Source organism: Eurytemora carolleeae, unplaced genomic scaffold (assembly GCF_000591075.1).
Source record: "Eurytemora carolleeae unplaced genomic scaffold, Eaff_2.0 scaffold1542, whole genome shotgun sequence".
In the NCBI taxonomy this organism is placed as follows: Eukaryota; Metazoa; Arthropoda; class Copepoda; order Calanoida; family Temoridae; genus Eurytemora; species Eurytemora carolleeae.
The window spans coordinates 16900-38020 of NW_019397450.1; the positions used below are offsets into that span (position 1 = coordinate 16900).

Here is a 21121-nt window from a genome sequence, read left to right on the forward strand (position 1 = left end):
CCCCCCCCATCATGATAAGGTTAAGAAATTGGACGGGATCCAAAGCCTCCAAGATCATGAAGGGGTCCGCCTTGAAAGGAAGTCATTACACTATTTGTTTTGAATCGATAACTTAGCTCATTTGTTTAATGAAAACTTCTGTTTACTGTTATAACTCAAAGTGTGAAGAACCATAAAAGAAAAATAATTTTTCAACATGCAGACTGTTAAAGATGGGTATACAATTTTTCAACACGAACAAAATCTTGAAAAATTTCTAAATTGTTCATACGAAAAAACTTGAAAACGCTAGTTTTTTACTGAACAGATAAATTTTTAAATAAACTTTTTTTTAAACATTTTTTTGAAATTTTTTTTTGTCAACAAACAATCTCAGTGATTTAAACAATGGTTCAAGAAAAAACTAAAGAAATATGTGGAAAATGAACAATTATTCTGAAAAGGAATGAGTTTTAAAGTTTATTGAATGAATGAACAAAAAACGATTAAAATTGGAGGTTAATGAATGATGAACAAACAAATTTTAAAAAATCTAACGCGGCCTCTTGCAAAACAATATTTTTTTTATAAATTTCACTTTGCAGGAAAATTCTCTACAAATTTGTTGATCTTGAAAATTAGCATAAAATGAATTGAACCAAACTTATATTGATGCAAAAGATTTCACAAAACTTGGGCAAAATTAAACAAAATTGTAAAAATTTACAGAAATTTTGTTTTTGGTGGAAACCTTTTACTAACCCAGGTAACTAATCCGCGGAAGGTCCCAGGAATCTTTCACTGGGAAATTTGGTTAAAATATTCTCAATTCCCAGTCTTCTCCTTAAACATTGTCTGGGGTTTGGTCAAGGGTTTCCAGCGAACAAAACCTTTAGTGATAAAATGCGAAAATTTTTGGTCAGATTTTGCAAACTTTTTCACGAAATTTTGCATTTTTTTCCGAAAATAAATAAAGCAAAAACGAAGTGAAATTTCGAGAAAATATTTTCGCGAAATGCGAAAATATTGTGAAAACCATGAGCTGCAATAATTTATTGCTTAAAAGAACTTGTGGAATTCTTTGCTCTGATAGCTCAATATTTGAAGTTATATTATATCATATAAATAATTTCTCTTCCTTTACTTTAATAAATTTTTGATGAAGAGAATTTGATTTTATAAATAGCTATCTTCTTCGGTTTCTGTTTAAGTTTTTTTTTAGTTTTCATGATTTCTTTGCATAAATTTTGTTGCGGAATTTTTGCATTTTTTCCGCCAAATTTTCGCCTTATTTTGATCGCAAAATTTTCGCATTCTTTGCATAATTTTTGCGAAATTTTTGCATTATTCCCATGCAAATGATATGCGAAAATGAAGCAAAATGGTCGAGAATTTTTTTTTTGTGACACGATTTTTCATTTTTGCTGGAAACCCTAATTTGGCCAGGGCTGGAGAATTTGTTGTGAACATATCCGGAGAATTCCTCATGATCATGATTTTGAAGATTTTCTTACAATACTCCATAGCGAGTCACTAATTTGGCAAATTTGAGGAAATTCCTCAGTTTTATTCCTGGAAATGTATTATTTTAATTCAAATTAAGATGTTTGTCATGGTTATTTACAATAAAACTTTCAAATAATACATTACAATTTTAAGAGTAGGAAAAGAGTTTTGGTTACAAAAAATTAAATAAGTTTCAAAAATTGTGCTCCAGGATTATGATCAAACAGTTAGAACATATATGCATAATCCATGCATTCAACATTTTTACCGTAATATTATTATTTATGAAATGAATTAAGTTATTTATTATTAAGATATTTGTTGACGTAAAGTCAAAAAAAAAAGAAATAATAGGCTATTCGGAACTTTAATGAATTTAAACATCGGAAAATAAAAGTTCATAAATAGTTTCCCATGTAACTGTAAGGGAGCATAATAATTGATTGGAAATAAAATGTTAGATTAATCATAATGTATAACAAGATCATAGAATAGGGTACAGCTGGGGCAGGGACTAGGGAGCTTCATGTAGACAGTATACAGGTTGGCAGTATTTGCAGCGGTTCGCTTCTATCTAGATCCAAGTTTCTGGTTCGCTTCTATCATAGATCCAAGTTTCTGGTTCGATAACATCACAGCGTTGTTGATTGGTGTCCCTGATAGGGTGATGTGGCGATTATGACTGCTTTGGTACCATCACAATTTTGGCGTAAATATTAGCAGCATCCACCTCTAGAATATGTATTTGTTACTACACAACCGGAGTTAGGCTAGCTGAAGCTCTAGATTCTTAAGATGGTTCATGTAACATGGACACTCGAGATACAGAGCAGCCAGGACTTCTAGGATATCCAGGGCACATAGGAACTAATCATGTTTATGAACTACAGGGTGAAGAAGATAGTAAAGACTAAGTTTATCCACATGATACACAGTTTTTTTTTACAGATATAATTTGCATAACTATCTAAATAGATCTTGGCGACTTTTCTTTTAAACGATTTTGCAGATTCAGTTTCTTTCAGCTCTAATTAAATCGAATTCCATATTTTTGGAAATAAAGCAGAGGGAAAACATTCTAGAGTTTTAAAGAGAACCCGGCTCATCCAGAGACTCCACCATACTCATCTGTAGATCTCATCAAGAGATACCACCATACTCATCTGTAGATCTCATCAAGAGATTCCAACATACTCATCTGTAGATCTCATCAAGGGATTCATGGATTCATATCCTGATAACAATGATGATAACAATGATGATAACAATGACGATAACAATGATGATAACAATGATGATAACCATGATGATAACAATGAGAATAACAATGATGATAACAATGATGATAACAATAACATAGAAGAGACTCAGGGAATAGCTCTGGGAGCAGCTCAAACAGCAAGTAAAGCTAACACAGCAAAGATTCTAGGAGCAGCTCCGGTAACAAAGGAAGCCGTTGGAAATTTTGTGGAAACAATCCATATTGTCATAGCAGCTAAATTAGCGGAGACTCTGGAAGCAGCTAGAGTAACAGCTCAGATTGCAGTGTAAGAGGTACTGAACTGGAGCAGCTAAATGATATATCGAGTTGGAGAAGCTGCCTAGATAGGTACTGAACAGGAGCAGCTAAACGAGATATCGAGTTGGAGAAGCTGCCTAGATAGGTACAGAACAGAAGCAGCTAAACGAGATATCGAGTTGGAGAAGCTGCCTAGATAGATAATGAGCGACTGCTCGGCCAGATCCTGACCTGTAGCAGCTGAATATCTGAAGGAACTCATTAAAACATGAATAAACGTTACAGATTTATTTGACAAATAAACTATGATTAATCACAATCCATTTATACTCTGAGAGATATGTACAAAGAGGTTATTAAAGGGATCGATACTAAAACGTGAGTACGGGGATCTAAAGTGAAATATTTGCATAAGCCCTACAACCATGCATGGTGCAATTGATGGATCTCGAAACTCCCTATGACTTACAGCTGGCCTGTAATTGAAGACAATAATCATTATTACAATATCCACCATCAAATAATCTATATAAAAATAAATATCAATGGCTTACATCATCAAAGCTGACAACTTTAGAATGAGATATCCTTAATCACGATCACTTACTCTAAGTATTCAATGTACACACTTTTGATTTTATTCTTAATCCTCTTTATGGATATCCCTACTGTATAAAAGTTACGTTTGATAACAATTACAGATACAATGCTATATCGATTTGACGATTGAATTAAAGTCAGTTAACAAGCCGGCTTTTAGAGCATTTAAACAAATATAAATTTAATCATGCTAATTATGAAATTATTAAAAAACACATTTCAGGACTATTGTCAATTTGAAGGTTAGTCTTGATAAACATTAATCCAAAAACTACGTTCGTTCAATCGATGTTTAGTTCAATTGATATGACACCATTAACACCAGAAATCAAAACCAGTTTTTCAAAATTTAAAGAGTACATCTTAACATGACACACTGATTGGTTAAATTTTTTACTTCTTTCTTGGATATCGAATGCGTTTTAAAATAATCTTGGGTTTAGCAAAACCAGGAGTTTAAGCATTAATCTTGATATCCACCATTCTAAAGTTTTCAGCTCAGGTTGAACAGAGATAAGGATAAGAAAATCAAATCTGGAAATCAAGATTAGCTAGCAAAATCGACGAGAGTCTTCATTAATAATAACTATAATGAAAAATAAAACCGTGTAGTGCTTTTGTTTGTTTTTATAATGAACGTGTTTAATAATATCAATAAAGACTGCGTAGACACTTAAAAAACTGTCGGTGAGAAGGTTCAATACAGAATTGGTACACAATTCGTGTTATTGGTACTGTATTCTTGCCTCCTTAAACAAGTGAATATAAAAGGTTAAGAGGATTTATGTTTAAAATCTTATGTTTATCTTAATACAACGTGAAAATTAACATTATTTTGACGTGAAATGGAGAGAAAACATGGTTTCCTCAATTATCTATAAATTTTGTGAAGAAAACCAACGTTAATAATTTATTGATATATTTACAAAATGAGAAACTGGAAGAAGTTCTTCAAGTTTCTAATTGGAGAATTATAAATAACAAATGTATACTGCAACGTACCGTTTAAGGGACTTTTTTATTTTTATTTAATTCTAATTTCAAAAGGGATTGTGAAGTATTTTCAAATTACCGTTTTCTGTGTAACAATTTTAGAACAATGTCTTGTAAGGCAAAAAAATTCTCAATTTTCAATCTAATTGCTTTTGCCTATTACATCAGAAAACTGCTAGATCAACGCAATTGAAAACATGTATTTTTTAGAAAGAAAAGTAGGATAAGTAGTAAGTACACTATTTTATGTGGACGAATAGGTTTAGTTTCATATTTGATAATTTCAAATCATGAATATTTAAACGAGTTGGTCAATAAACCTTGAAAATAAATGTATTTAAAACAAATTACTGATTTTATCAGAATTTCAATTTCCATTGCATGAAAGATTTAACTTTAAAAATATTTTTTTTTAAATTTGAACTTTCCAAAACGGCTAAAACTAAAAGCTGTTGAATTTTTTCTCTATTATATAGCTATGGTTCAGAAATTAAAGTTTTAAAATTGAGATTCATCAAATGATGTTTTTTTTTAATTTGTCTAAAAAATATAATGTAAATCATAATTGATAAAAGTCGTTCTTGAAAAAAATGTATTCAAAAAAGAATGTTAGAAAATGTATTTTTTTTCTGACAATTTCACAAAATGTATTATTAATCTGTAACTTAAAAAAATAATTTCCAAATATTTAATTCCTCTCTTACATCAATGTATTTATATATGTTGCTGAAGACATAATTGTATGTCATTAATAATTTACCAAGACGCGGAACTGGGGTCATTATAGATTTTTAAATGAAAGAAATGTAAATAAACCTAGAAATGCTCTGTTTACTTTTACTTCTATTGTTTGGAAAATTGCAGAATTCTGCTCAGTTTTGCAAAGTTAATTGATTTAGTTGTACAGTTCGAAGTATTTCACTATTTTAGAACAGTAAAAACTAATTTCTTTATAAGAATATGAATTTTCTCTACGATCACACTGAATTGGTCAGAAGGAGAAGGAATGTTAAAGGAATTGAGTCTTTACTACTAACTCAAGTTTTGTATACAAATCATAGCAACCAGATGATGTACACCTTAGATATTTTAAAATCAGATTTTTTGATTTAAAAGGATTTATAGTTTGAAATATCTAAGATCTACGACAATGGGTTTCTGATTTTCTAATACCTATATTTTTTCCACCTGATGTTGTAAACCTTTGATATTTCAAACTTAGTTTTTTTCATCTAACAGGATTCATAGTTTGAAATATCTAAGGTCTACGACATTGGGTTTTAAAGATATAGAGATTAGAAAATCATAGTTTGTGACTAAGACTCTATTTCTTTGCTCACAAACTAGTCCCTATATCTATGTCGTGGAAATAGATTTTACTCTGAGTTTAGTAAAACTACAAAATTCTGATTAAATGCAAACAATTCTTTGGACAAACATTAATTCAATTTCATGTTAAATAAAATACGGTTTTGCACCCATTTTTTATTCATAATGTTAGAGTGTATCATAGGGTTTACTTCAGTTCAGCTACACACTTAAACTACAATACATTTATCAACAATATTCAATTCCTTTCAAACAAAGCTTATAATTCTTATTTAAAGACTTACAGTTATAAGAATCACAGTACCACTCTCAACTAAGCTTTCGGTGTGTTTTGCAATAATCTGCATTACTCTGACCGAAGACATTTAGTGTTTAGTGGAGAGTGTGGTATTTATGAAGAACTTGAAGTCCTTTGTTATAGCTTCAGTAAATCTAAAGTTTTAAACTTCAGAACTCGTTATTTATAGCCAATAAAATGACTGTAGGCGTAATTTTATATGACTTAACAATTGTGAACAAAATTATATTTACATTCCGATCTATATCTTATTCCCAAAAAAGGCATGAAAGGGAGGGGGGGTGTACCTCTATATGTCCCTTTAAAGTCAAAGTATAAATTCAAATAGCTATTTACAACAAAATGGTTCATAAAATCAATTCATTTTTTAACAACAATATTCATGAAAACATTGACTGAACAAGGATGACGGACTTGTTTCTTTCCAGAAATGCTTGTAATTGTTGAAACTTTGTCTGAAAGCTTTCAAGAGGTCGCAGCAAATAAATATTTTCCTTCGAATTTTGCTAACCGCGTTAAGACATAATAGAATATTTGGGATTTTCGAGAAATATGTAAAGTTGCGTTGAAACACTGGTTTAGTTTGTTAATTTAAACATTTTCCGTTGATAATCAGTCAAAAGGTTTCAAGGGTTGTATATCAGGCATTTTACTTGCATGGAGGGTCACTTGAGATTATTCTTCCAGTCAAACTTTGTGGGAATTGCGGGTAGTGTTTTGTGACAGAGTGGACCTTTCATCATTCTAAATAAACCCTTCTTTGTTTGGTCGTTTTCTATAATTCTTAGTTACTTTCACCTTGTTTATTTAATATTTATAATGTTATGATATTTGTTTTCATCTTGTTTATTTAATATTTATAATGTTATTGAGGGTTTTCTTTAGAGGGATTCAAATTCAAGTGAGCTTAATCCGGGTCCAAATCGTTAAGTTGTTTTTGGGTCAGTTCTTATAGACGGGGCATTTTATTTAAAGTACATTTAATAAATAGGATGTTTTATGTACAAAACATTTAATAGACAGGACATTTGATTTAAAAGACAGGACATTTTATATAGAGAAAATTCATTTATAGGTGATAAGACATTTCATAGATTGGACATTTCATAAAAAGAACATTTTATAGATAGGACATTTCATAAAAAAGCATTTCATAAATAGAAACTTTGATAGAAGACATTTCATAGACCATTTAATTTTTAGTAAAGGATTATTTCCAATTTTACAAATTATCTTTCTTGTTTATTACACACTTTATAGTTTGCAAAGTTAAAAGACATATTTTACTCTGTCAACAAATTGTTTTGTCAATGAAATGTCGCTACTATGAAATGTCCATTTATAAAATATATTTCCGTGAAATTAAATCCCCTCCAAAAGGATTATTATTATTTATGATTATTTATTTTCAAACGTACTTTAAGTCGTAAGTTGATTAATCCGTAAGTTAAAAGATTGTAAATTAAAGACCAAAACACGTATAATTATGAATAGAAGAAACCGAATGCTGTTAAGTTTACTCTGGTTAGTCAGGGGTGGGATACATCCTAAATGGTATTCGTAGAAACGCGTGTATTTGTTGAAAACGACTTGTTGCATGCCAGCTGTTTATGATTGAAAAATATCAATATCGGTTTTCTGGGATTTGCAAAATATAAATTTTGTGTTTTAAAATATGAACTATTATGATTGATTAACAAATTTTGAAGAACATCTTCGAAAACATATTTTCAACAGGATTTTCAATTAACTTGAATTAATCTCCTGGTTAAAGAGTGACACTAACGACACTAGCAAAGTTAACCAAGATATTAAAAATATCAATTAAAATTGATCAAAAAAAAAACATAATTGTGAAAACATTGGATATTTGTGTAATTTTTCATATTTAGAAAATGTGTAAAGCATATTTTGAAAGCTTAAAATTATCTTGTACAGTATAGTATATACAGTATAGTATATACAGTATAGTATATACAGTATAGTATATACAGTATGGCACAATGTAGAATAAATATTTTTTATGAATAAGTTGAAAAAATTTATTTTTCATTTTTTATTGCATTGTTAGATAATTTGACAGTAAACTTTAAGGGAGTGACCGGCAATTAACTGAGAATTTAGTATTCTGGAGAAACTTTTTAGGATTCATTTGAGACATACAAAACGTTTTAATGATGTATAATTACTGAGTTTGAGCGTAAAGCCGACGTTCAAAATTAGCCATTTGGGTGGTTACATATTGAGAATCGTTATTTTTTTAATTATTAATTAACGACGACGAAATATGTGTTAAAAATAATTCTCAATAGAAATTTGTTAATAAATCAATGTTAGAATCAATTATTTCTTTTTCATCATTATATATATTGAATTACTTATTCTTTACAAAGGATTTGAGTTTTTGCCACAAACTCTGATTTTCTAATCTCAATATCGTTGTAACCTAATGTCGTAGACCTTTAATATTTCAAACAATGAATTCTGTTAGATCAAGTAATGTAAGTTTGACATATCAAAGGTTTCCATCATAAGGTTGGAAAGATATAGGTTTTACAAAAACTGAATTTGTTGCAAAGACTCAATTCCTTTGTTGGCAGATTTTTACAAATTCTTCAAATGTCATCTTTTCAATAAAAATTCCAGAAAATCTACAGGAATATTTATGAACAATGAGAGATTACAGAAACTGATAACTGATTAAGATTATTTATTTTCGATGAATAGAGTTAATTTTCATTTTCTCAACCTGTTCCTACACAACTAATTAGTTTACTGTAGAATGTGTGTTATATTTTTTGTCGTCGTTATTTAATGATTTTAACAAATAGATTCTCAAAACGTCATCACTCAAATGGATGATTTTGAAATTCGACTTTGCGCTCAAACTTAGTAGTTATACATCATTAAAACGTTTTATATGTCTCAAATGAATCCTAAAAATTTCTCTACTGTACTACATTCTCAGTTCAACTACCAGACACTGCCGGTCACTCCCTTTAAATTTGACAGGGGAAAAGGTACAGTGAAACCCTTAATAACGAATACATCGAAAGAATTCATCAAATGTCGTATTCTTCACTTTCTGATAATGGAATGTTGCAGATATTTAGTTTTTGAAAAATGATTATATGGAACTCTTTAAAAACTGTTCCCGCATATTCATGGCTATTTATTTATTTTCGCAAATACTGAAATTTACGAAATATAGTATAAAACCCATTGAAAAATTGTCAAGACGACATTTGATAATTCTTCCGATGTATTCGTTATTAAGGGTTTCACTGTATATAATTTGTAAAACTACTTGAGAGTGAAGGAAATTTTGCTTTATAAATGATTCTTAAGACCAATTTTTCGTCAAAAAAGTTGAAAGCGTCGCAAGGGAAAGACAATTTTTTATATTCCTAAAGCAGTATTTAGTTTAAAAACTTTTCGAAGACATTTTTTGGGTTGTATAAATTAAAATGGATTTAAAGACTATGTTAGGTATATCTGACAGTTTATCACAAACAATCCATTCGTAATTTGGAAAAACAGATTCGTTATTTTTACGGTTCATTGACGGTTCAACTTAAAAGGGCTGAAAGCGTAATCTCAATTGACCCTTCATGCAACACGTTGGACTGGGGTAAATTTTAATTAGAACCGGACCCACCCCTAGTACCGTCCTTACAAGTACCATACTGACCAAGGATGTAAGGCAAGGAAAGTCATTTCAGAAGTGTACACATCTTTAGTACTGCAGTGAACTGTCTCTGGGCGCTAATGTAAACACAGACGGATGTCGAAGCCTGACATGGGATCCATCATTCACATAAAAAATCAATGAAATATTCTGGTCATAGGAAATTATTATGCGAATTATCAAAATTATCAAAATTTAATGCTTTTAACTTCCTCGGATACTAAACGAACACTGATGCATCTATTATTGTTTACAAATTCCACCCAGAGAGACCTGGTTTCAATATGTACACAGAGTATACACAACCGCAATTGACTTTCCTTGCCTTACATTCTTGATACTGACCCTATCCTATAATGCCGGCTCGGTTTCAACTTTGATGGCGCGGCCAGACTTTTTATGAAAGGCCAATTTAACCTACCCCATACTAGGCCACTATAGTTTAAGTAGAAGTAAATATTTCCATTTACTGATAGCGCCGATTGAAGGATTCATAACTCTGATTGAATAATGAGATAGATAGAAAGATATTGGATCAGGCACTAATGGACTCGGCCTACAGGAGTAACTTTATTGTGGCAAAGACGGCAATGTCCGATTTACAAGGGTACCCTTGAAAGCTTTGTCTGATCCAGTATGAATTAGATATCAATGTTTTTGTTTTCTAAACTGTTATTTTCATTTGCGGCATCTCTGCGGAAGGAATTTGCGCACTTCTTGGTTCTAAAAAGCAATGGAAAAACTCTTAAAAGTAAAAACTTTTTGAGTCAAAAACGACGGCATTTTCCACATTTCTGATCAGATTAAGGTTTCAAGTAAACCTTAATCTGTAAATCTAGTATTGCTATCTTTGCATGGTGGGTCACTTGAAATTACGCTTAAACAGTCCCTTTAAGACGTGACGTGAATTCATTGCCCCATAAAAAAGTATAAAATAGCAAATATTAACAAAATCTACATTTAATTGGGGGAAATGGGGGTTAAAGCTAAGACTCCTTGCAATTTAAATAGGACTTCCAGTTTACCGTGGTTGTGACCAAAATATATCAATAAATCTTCCCCTCTGAATCTAAACCACACAATTATTAATTAAAATAAATCTAAACCACGCAGAAATTAATTAAATTGAATCTAAACCACAAAGAAATTAATTAAATTGAATCTAAAACACACAGAAATTAATTAAATTGAATCTAAACCACATATGAAATGAATCAAATTGAATCTAAACCATACAGAAATTAATTAGATTGAATCTAAACCACAAAAAGAATGAATTCAATTGAATATAAACCACACAAAAATTATTTAAATTAAATCTAAACCACACAGAAATTAATTATATTGAACCTGAACCACACAGAAATCAATTAAATTGAATCTAAACCCCAAAGAAATTTATTAGATTGAATCTAAACCACACAGAAATGAATGAAGTTGTATTTAAACACCCCATAAATTAATTCAATTGAATCTAAACCACACAGAAATTAATTAAATTGAATCTAAACCACACAGAAATTAATTAAATTGAATCTAAACCCCACAGAAATCAATTAAATTGAATCTAAACCCCATAGAAATTTATTAGATTGAATCTAAACCACACAGAAATGAATGAAGTTGTATCTAAACCCCACATAAATTAATAAAATTGAATCTAAACTACACAGAAACTAATTAAATTGAATCTAAACCCCACTTAAATTAATTAAATTGAATCTAAACCACACAGAAATTAATTAAATTGAATTTAAACCACACAGAAATTAATTAATTGAACCTAAACCACAAAAAAATGAATTAAATTAAAACCATGCAATAATTTGGCATGACAAAATGAAAAAAAATATTTTTTCGGATTAATTTCAGCTTTAACCGTTTAAGCCTTTTTAACATAGCATTAAGAAAGGTTCAGCATGCAATTAACTGAACCATTTGATCCAAAAATTTGGAAACCTAGGGAGCTCTTTATTAGAGATCAGATCAATTGCTGAATGAACATGAAAAATAACTTTCAGGTTTGAACATGGCAACTTTAGAGAAGAAGATAAAAATGTTACGCTTTTTAAAGAGATTTCAGTACATCATTTTCTTTACAGGTATTTTTTCAGTTTTTACACAATTAAATTTTTTTAAATTTTAAATTTTGTGGTAAAAACTCAATATTTTTAACTGTAAAGTTATGGTAAGCCTAATTTCAAGTGATCATCTATGCAATGCAGTTTCATGGTTTAACAAAGTTTAATTCTGATCAATTCCTATATGTTTTCTGTAGTGGAAATGCGCAAGTCCCTTTTGTAGAGAACACAAAATTGAAAATAATTATTTTTAAAAATTATAAACATTGTTATTTAATACATACTTGATCAGAAAACATTTTTAAGGGTATAAGGGTACAATTGCCATCAAAGAGAATAGAATATATATTAGAGTGGAATTTAATAGAAAAAAGTGTAAAACGACCATTTTGTTGTACTGTTTTCATACTGCAGGTGTACTTCACATATTTTTGCTATAAAACCTTTTGGGCCCTGGAACATCGTTTTATAGAAAATCTAAAATTAATTTTAAAAGAAAACCAAATTATGAAATAGGCTGGTTTCATAATTGAGTGACTAATGATAATTTCGCATAGCCTCTACAATGCCTTTTACTTTACAAACGATGATTTTCCGTTATAGCTTTAAATCAAATGATATTTTTTATTCACCTAATTCATTTTTGCATGCAGAGTCCATTAAAATAAAGCTTACAGTCCCTTTAAGATGATTGTGTTTAGTGTGTGCTGGAATCTTGCTGGTACAGATAGCATCGTGTTTTGCAAAGGAAAATATTGGTTCAAAAACATCATCGGAGTTCCAGTTTTAGAACAGAGATCCAGTTTTAGAACAGAGTCCCAATTTTTGAACGAAGTCCCAGTTTTAGATCGAAATCCCAGTTTTAAAACGGAATCCCAGTTTAGAACGGAGTCCCAGTATTAGAACGGAGTCCCAGTTTTAGAACGGATTCCCAGTTTTTGAACGGAGTCCCAGTTTTAGAACAGAGTCCCAGTTTTAGAACGAAGTCCCAGTTTTAGAACGAAGTCCCAGTTTTAGAACGGAGTCCCAGTTTTAGAATGGAGTCCCAGTTTTAGAACAGAGTCCCAGTTTTAGAACAGAGTCCCAGTTTTAGAACGAAGTCCCAGTTTTAGAACGGAGTCCCAGTTTTAGAACGGAGTCCCAGTTTTAGAACGGAGTCCCAGTTTTAGAACGGAGTCCCAGTTTTAGAACGGAGTCCCAGTTTTAGAACGAAGTCCCAGCTTTAGAACGGAATCCCAGTTTTAGATCGAAGTCCCAGTTTTAAAACGGAATCCCAGTTTAGAACGGAGTCCCAGTATTAGAACAGAGTCCCAGTTTTGGAAAGTAGTCCTAGTTGGAAAAGGGGACCTATAGTTTAGAAAACATCATTGGAGTCCCAGTTTGGAAAAAGGGGACCCAATCTAAAAACATCATCAGACAGAAAACTCTTTTTCCTTAAAATTTAGGACTTATTTTCTTAAAGATATAAAACATAGTTTACTATACAGGGTGTTCCAAGAAACATGAGTATAAAGTAGTATATTTGGAATAGTTTTTGATTAACTCTTTTAATGCTATGTACAAGGAAAACAGTAAACATCATCTGTTATCTTATTTGAGGGATTTAATACATGTGGTTGGCCTGCTTTAAAATTTATGGCGCAATCACATTGATTAAATGACACCCATGATTTCCTAATATTTCCAATACCGGCCTAATTTTTAAAGTTATAATTTGATATCTCCTCACTGTCTTAGGAAGCGAATAACAATTAAAGATGAAAGACAATTTTAATGCCCTCAATTAAATCCTAAGATTATTGAGTCACCCTGAATAAAATTCAAATATCATTTTTTTCAAATTCATCGAAAACTCACAACTCAAGGCTCAAGCTAATTGAAAAATACGAGATTTTCTAGGTTGAATCGATAATTGTTAGACATTGTGAGATATAATATCCATCTTTTGCAAACATGGCCTTTTTCAAAAACTTTTAAAGATTCGTGTCCAAATAAATCAGATGTCCATCTTCTATGTCAACTTTTAATTGTTGTTTAATTTTTCAGCATTGTCTCTTCGAATAAACAATAATAAAAAATTTCGCGGATTTACAATTTGTTTCGTTAGTTTTCAAAAGAATTGATTCTTTACCACAGACTCAAATTTTCTAATCACTATTTTTTTGCAACCAAATGGTGGAAACTTTTGATATTTCAAACTTAGATTATTTGATCCAACGAAATTCTTAGTTTGAAATATCTAGGATCTATGACCTAAGGTTGCTAAGATATATGGACTAGAAAATCAGAGTTTGTGGCAAAGACTCAATTCCTAAATAAAAAATATACTTGATACAAATTTTTGTAATTCTGAGCTGAACACACCTTGGGGCCAAGTGAGGTTCCACACAAAATTTGGGCCCGATCGGTTCAGCCGCTTTTACGTTTATTGCAAACAGACAAGTAAAGTATGAATCAGTATTTAATCAACTCTTCTTATTCTAGATATAGCCTTACACGAACTCCGCGAAATAATCATTGATCATCTTGTCAATTACCTTTGAAAATGTTGTAGTAAATGCTAAGAACTGTAAGAGGAGGATGAAGTGAGTTGGTGAGGCAAAATCAAAGCATTGAGGTACTTCATAGTCGTCCCAGTCTTAAAAATTGATGCAATTTTTTATTCAGGGTTACCCGCTAAGAATGAGCCTGTGAAGACGACCGGAAACTCATAAAATATGATGATCCCATGGTTAAATTAAGTCTATATATAGTAATCTAATGGCTTATCTAATGGTTTGGCAAAGAGACAAACAAGATTACAGTTGCAGAGAATTAGGGTTTCCATTCGCAAAACTTTTGCGCAATTTTTGCAGAACGAAACGCAAAATTTTTCTTTCTTTGTGCATCATCAATAATTTGCACAATCATTCGCAAAAGTCATTTCGCGCAAAATTGCCCTATTCCCCTTTTGCGAAACTCAAGTTTTGCGCAATTCCGCAACTAGAATTTTGCGCAATTCCGCAATTTCGTAAAAATCAAACGGTTGGTGACGGTGTGTGTTTCTTAGAATTCAATTCTGGAAAAATCTTGTTTTGGAATGTCTTCCTATTGGTCACTTTTACATAATTGACCAATGACAGTTAAGAAGAGTTCAAATCTCACAATTTTCTTGACAATTTTAGTTTTGGACATGCATATTTCCTAAAAGTGGATTCTTCAGGCATTGGTTACTTTCTTGCATTATTTTATATGAGATTAAAAAGATTTCAGAAATTTGATTAAAAAAATTTAAGAATATAATTCATACTTGATTAGGCAAAGCTTTTAAGGGTCACTTGAAATTATTTAATAGGATTAAAATATTGCCAGGTTTCACACTCTCTAATTTCTATCTTAATTTAAACTTTTTGTAACTGGAAGTAACCAATTGAGTGTAGTATAATCGTTATCATACTCTTATGTTAATATTTTTTTTTTGTATGGAATAAATCTTCAGTTGTTTAAATCTAAGCTTAGAATATCAATTTTTGACAATTTGCCTAAAAAGTTAAATTTTGCGTAAAACTTGCGCAAATTGCGCAAAACTAAAATTTTGTTCATGTGCACTTTTCGCAAAAAATATTTCCGGTTTTGCACAAATTGCACAAAAAAATAGCGCAAAACTCATTGCGTTTCATGCGCAAAAATAGCGCAAAAGTTCGCAAAAAAAAATTTGCGCGAAAATAGCGCAAATTTTGCGCAAAAGATTTAGCCATTTCGTGGAAACCCTACAGGGAATCAAAACTGACAGTGTACATTTTGTACAATCGTCTCTGAAGTCTCATCCTTTGTAGGGTAACCCTTTAGCTGTCTGAATCTATGTGTCTGCAGTGCATTTAACCATAACACTAAGAATAGCCATGAGCATTTTGATTGAAAGGAATGTTTTAAAAAAGAGGATTAGATTATAAATCCATTGAATTCTTTATTTCTATCAATTGCGGACATTGTTATATTTTTTGAAAACCACGTCAATTTAAGTATTATTTGCGCGTAAGATTGAAATCTTATAGTTTTCAGTCCTTACTACTTTAATTGAAGAGTTATTGAGCAGAACAAAAATGTTTTGAATTTCTAATATGTAACCATATATATATGATTTTCTTTTACTTCTGCGTCAAATAAAAACTACCGGAGCTATCAGATTCCTAAGTCGGTTCCATAGATTAGATTTTTTCTTTTGTTTAGTTTTCAGTGGAACGCAATCTTTAATCTTTGAAGAATTTTAAGGGACAGTTAACATAAAATGAAAGGGGGTATAGGCTGACTCCAAAATATGTATCACGTGACCAAATTTTCAACCAATGGCCGTTTAGTATCTGGTCGCGTGGCTCCGTCGGCCATATTATGTATATTTAGTTTTTGTATAACTTTAACTCAGTTTTATATCAATTTCTTGAAACAGAAACATTAGATAGAACTAATTGGTTGCGATTAACTCCTAAATTTTAGGCTTCAGCCCATGCTGCCTTTCATTTTACTTTAATAATACATTTAAACCAAAATAATATCAGTATTTGGAGGAGCCCTCATATATTTCAAGTTTTATAGCTGATCAGCAAAGGGTAAGTAAACTTAAATTTCTATTTTCAATATGTTGTTACTTACTTTCTTAAAGGGACTGTAAAGGAAAAACGAATGGGGTATAGGATGAATCTCAGGCGTTGAACGATACATATAAGACATCTATCTGATGTTCCTGTCTCGAGAAATTGATATAAAACGGTGTCAAAATTATACGAAAATTCATAAATATACAATTTTGTATAAAAGTAGTAGGTTTAAACCGATCATATTCAGCAAATACACAACCAATCTAAAAACGATTATATCCCACAGGAGTCTGAGAACCTCAGGTCTGCTCCTAGTCCTATTATAATTTTTTAATTTTTATTTTGCATTTTTAATATATATAATTGATAATACTATTTCATATATTCCGTAAAGTCCATATTACGTCACTAGAACTTCAGCTAGTGGCAGTGCAGTATGCTGGTCATGTGATACAGACGGAAATCACGTGACCAGTATATTGTACCACCTCGTTCTGTTTCTTGCTGTATGGGGAATTTTTTTCCGACGTATGTATTCAAATTAGCTATAAAATCTTAATACCTCGTTTTTTTAACGTTTTAAACCACCATCTTTTAAAACTAAGCATTATTAAGAGAATTCCCTTCAGCCTCAGCATTAATTTATCGCATTCTCTCTTTAGAATTTATTTTTAATGATTTGTTTCTTTGACCCTATCACGATTTGGTTTTTTCTAAATAACTCATAAACGGCTTACATTATTTACTTTTTCAACATCATAGCTGTGAACAAATTTTGCTAACATTTTTTGTTGTTTGATGGCGGGTCGGTGCTTAAAAAAACGCTTAATAACTTTTTTAATAATTAAGCAACAGGAAAATGGATGTGTTGTGTCACATGTTATTATTTGTCAAAAGTATAAATAACTATTTTTAAACAAATTTTCGACGTTCTGTTTGAACTATTTTTAAATCCTCCCATTTAAGTTCGAGGTAGAGGTCTAATTTTTTTTAATGGGCAGACCTTGAAAATTTGACTAGGGACATGTATCACAATTCCCTTTCTCAACTCTAAGGGTAAAATCATAGAGGTGGGTGGGTTGGAAAACACTTCCCCCCCCCATCTATATAAGCCAAAAATAGCCCAGTCGGATTAGGGTTAAGGCTGAATTTAGTGAATTGTCTCTTTAAGGCTGAATTTAATAAATTGTCTCTTAAACCTGAATTTTAATTAATTGTCTCTTTCAGGCTGAATTTAATAAATTGTCTCTTAAACCTCAATTTTAATGAATTGTCTCTTTCAGGCTGAATTTAATAAAGTGTCTCTGAATTCAATGAATTGTCTCTTAAAACCTGAATTTAATGAATTGTCTCTTTAAACCTGAATTTAATGAATTGTCTCTTTAAACCTGAATTTTATGAATTGTCTCTTTAAACCTGAATTAAATGAATTGTCTGTTTAAAACTGAATTTTAATGAATTGTCTCTTCAAGGCTGAATTTGATAAATTGTCTCTTTAAGGCGGAGTTCCCTGAGATTACACTGTGCAGTGAGGGTGGTGGATACAAATCCAATATTTTGTTGGAAAATGGGTTTTTAAGCTCATCGGATTACTCAGGTTATAAACAGATTATTTTGTTAAATTTAATTTTCAATGGTTTACAAACAAACACAGCTATAGGTAACTACATACACATAATTTACAAAGTCACAGCTCTTAATCTTATCTTATCTTATCTTATCTTATCTTATCTTATCTTATTTGATCTTATCTTATCTTATCTTATCTTGTCTTATCTTATCTTATCTAATCTTATCTTATCTAATCTTATCTTATCTTATCTTATCTTATCTTATCTTATCTTATCTTATCTTATCTTATCTTATCTTATCTTATCTTATCTTATCTTATCTTATCTTATCTTATCTTATATTAGAAATAGATTAGACTGTTTGATTAAAGCTGAAATAGTTTGTTTTACTTCAGCAACTGGAAACCACACTTGGCATAGTACTAACACTACAGTAACTCCTCAGGTAAAATAAAAGATTTTTATGTATTCTTCAGTCAGAGCCACTTTTTAATCAATATCCGGTCTAAGCCCCTTTATTTTTATATTTAACAACTTTCTTAGATTTTCTCTTCTGAGTCACATTTTTCTCATTTTCTTCTCCGAGCCACTTTCTCGCAATTTAATCTTATGCTTCTGGGTTAAATCCTTAACTAACTATTACGTGAAAACTGAACATTGAAGACAAAGTTTAAAGATTTTTAAACGTAAGTTGTTGCAATTGAATTCCTGAGAATGTGCAAAACGTTTTGTAACTTTGGACATTTTGTAACTTTGGACATTTTGTATCTTTGGACATTTTGTATCTTTATACATTTGTTTATTTTGGACATTTTAGTTGTAACTTTGGACATTTTGTAACTTTGGACATTTTGTAACTTTGGACATTTTGCAACTTTGGACATTTTGTAACTTTGGACATTTTGTAACTTTGCAAATTATGTAACTTTGGACATTTTGTAACTTTGGACATTTTTTAACTCTGGACATTTTGTAACTTTGGACATTTTGTAACTTTGGATATTTTGTAACTTTGGACATTTTGTATCTTTGGACTTTTTGTAACTTTGGACAATTTAATTGTAACTTTGGGCATCTTGTAACTTTGGATATTTTGTAACTTTGGACATTTTGTAACTTTGCAAATTTTGTAACTTTGGACATTTTGTAACTTTTGACATTTTTTAACTCTGGACATTTTGTAACTTTAGAAATTTTGTAACTTTGTGCATTTTGTAACTTTGGATATTTTGTAACTTTGGAAATTTTGTAACTTTTGACATTTTGTAACTTTGGACATGTTAATTGTAATTTTGGATATTTTGTAACTTTGGACATGTTAATTGTAACTTTGGACATTTTGTAACTTTGGACATGTTAATTGTAACTTTGAGCATTGTGTAACTTTGGATATTTTGTAACTTTGGATATTTTAATTATAACTTTGAACATTTTGTAACTTTGGACATTAATTTATTTGGGCTTTTTGTTGCTCTGGACATTTTGAAATCTTGGGTGCTTTGTTCTTGGGTGTTATGTTTTGGGTTTTATGCTTTTGGTGTTATGTTTCGGTGGTTTGTTATTGGACATTTTTTGTTTTTGGGCGTTTTGTTTCCACCATCATCCTTCCATTAAACATTTAAATATAAACCTTTGCGCAGGAATTGTTTGAATCTGCAACCTTTTCAGCTGAAGATATGATTGAGAAGATGTTGGTCAGAACTGTTAGGAAGGAAGAAATTTCAAGATAAATCAATCGTATTAAAAAACAGAACGACGACATTTATATATGTATGTGTATGTATTGATCACAACTACAGTCGGTCAATCTTTAATAGAATAGTGATAATTTTAGACTAAGTGCTTATCTTACAGTGAAAAAGGTGTAATATTTTATGTAAACTTTATTTTCTGTTTTTGCATTTTTTTATATAATCTCGGAAAACATGTCAACTAATGTGAGAAAATTTCTTTTTCCTTGTTATATTTGACACTTGTGACGTCGTGCATAATTGGTTCATTTATCTGTTGCCACCTATTGTACCTGATATCTATTTAAAATTTAACCAATTTTTTCAATTGGTTTCAAATATCGTTTGGTCTGAGTAAAGATTTCGCATAATTTGATAAAAGCAAATTTATCAAGCATACCATTTTTACTTGCATAAAAGATTTCAGGAATTTAAGTTTTGTCAAAGAGTCTTCTACAAACTATTCTTACAAGTGTACTTTAAAATTTTATACTTCAACTATTTCATCCTTCAACTATTTCATCCTTCAACTATTTCATCCTTCAACTATTTCATCCTTCAACTATTTCATCCTTAAACTATTTCATCCGTCAACTATTTCATCCTTCAACTATTTCATCCTGTATGCAGCCGGTAACTGGATTGGTATCCAGACTGGTGCTCACGGGTTTTATTCCCGTACTCCCCAGAAACCTGTAGTTTCAAAATCATCTGTAGTCAGCATCAGGTTAAGCAGTTTTGACCACCTCACGGATGTAGGAGGACAGAGGGGCGGCTGTTAACAACTCTCGCAGCGAAAGGGCACGTGCTTTCTGCTCCACAAGAAAGAAGCTTGAAGTGAATTGATCCAAGTGAATGATGATGAAGAGAGGAAAGGTTGACAAGCAGGGAGAGTCTATTGTTGCCAGCTATAGGTACCTGGAGGTATCCAATCCAGGCTTACAGATGATTGGTAGCAAATAGTTTGATGTTTCCTATCTGTAAGGCACTCCAGTAAGGCCTAAGAAGCCTTAAGGCAGCTGGAATCTTGCCAACCCTCTTCTCAGAAAAAATGAAGCGTGGACGGATGAATGTGCTGCCAGATTACAACCACTAGCAGATCAATACAAAAACCCCTACAACACCAAACTTTTGCAATAGAAAAATTCCGAAATTCGATCGTAACAACCCGATCATGTCCTGGCGACAAAAACATTTTTTTTTTTAATAAATTTACTTTTAAAAAGTTTCCCCTCAATGATATTTTCAGGAAT

The 21121-nt window shown here is 31.0% G+C and overlaps 1 protein-coding gene across 1 annotated transcript; it reads left to right on the forward strand.

Moving 5' to 3' along the window:
* Nucleotides 1–11935: 11935 nt before the first annotated feature.
* LOC111714359 (uncharacterized) lies at nt 11936–19868 on the forward strand. Its single transcript, XM_023489451.1, has 6 exons — nt 11936–12014; nt 12695–12741; nt 16529–16579; nt 18068–18164; nt 18534–18583; nt 19779–19868. Exons 1-6 carry the CDS (start codon nt 11942–11944, stop codon nt 19866–19868), a joined length of 408 nt encoding a protein of 135 aa, XP_023345219.1. The 5' UTR covers nt 11936–11941.
* Nucleotides 19869–21121: the final 1253 nt, after the last annotated feature.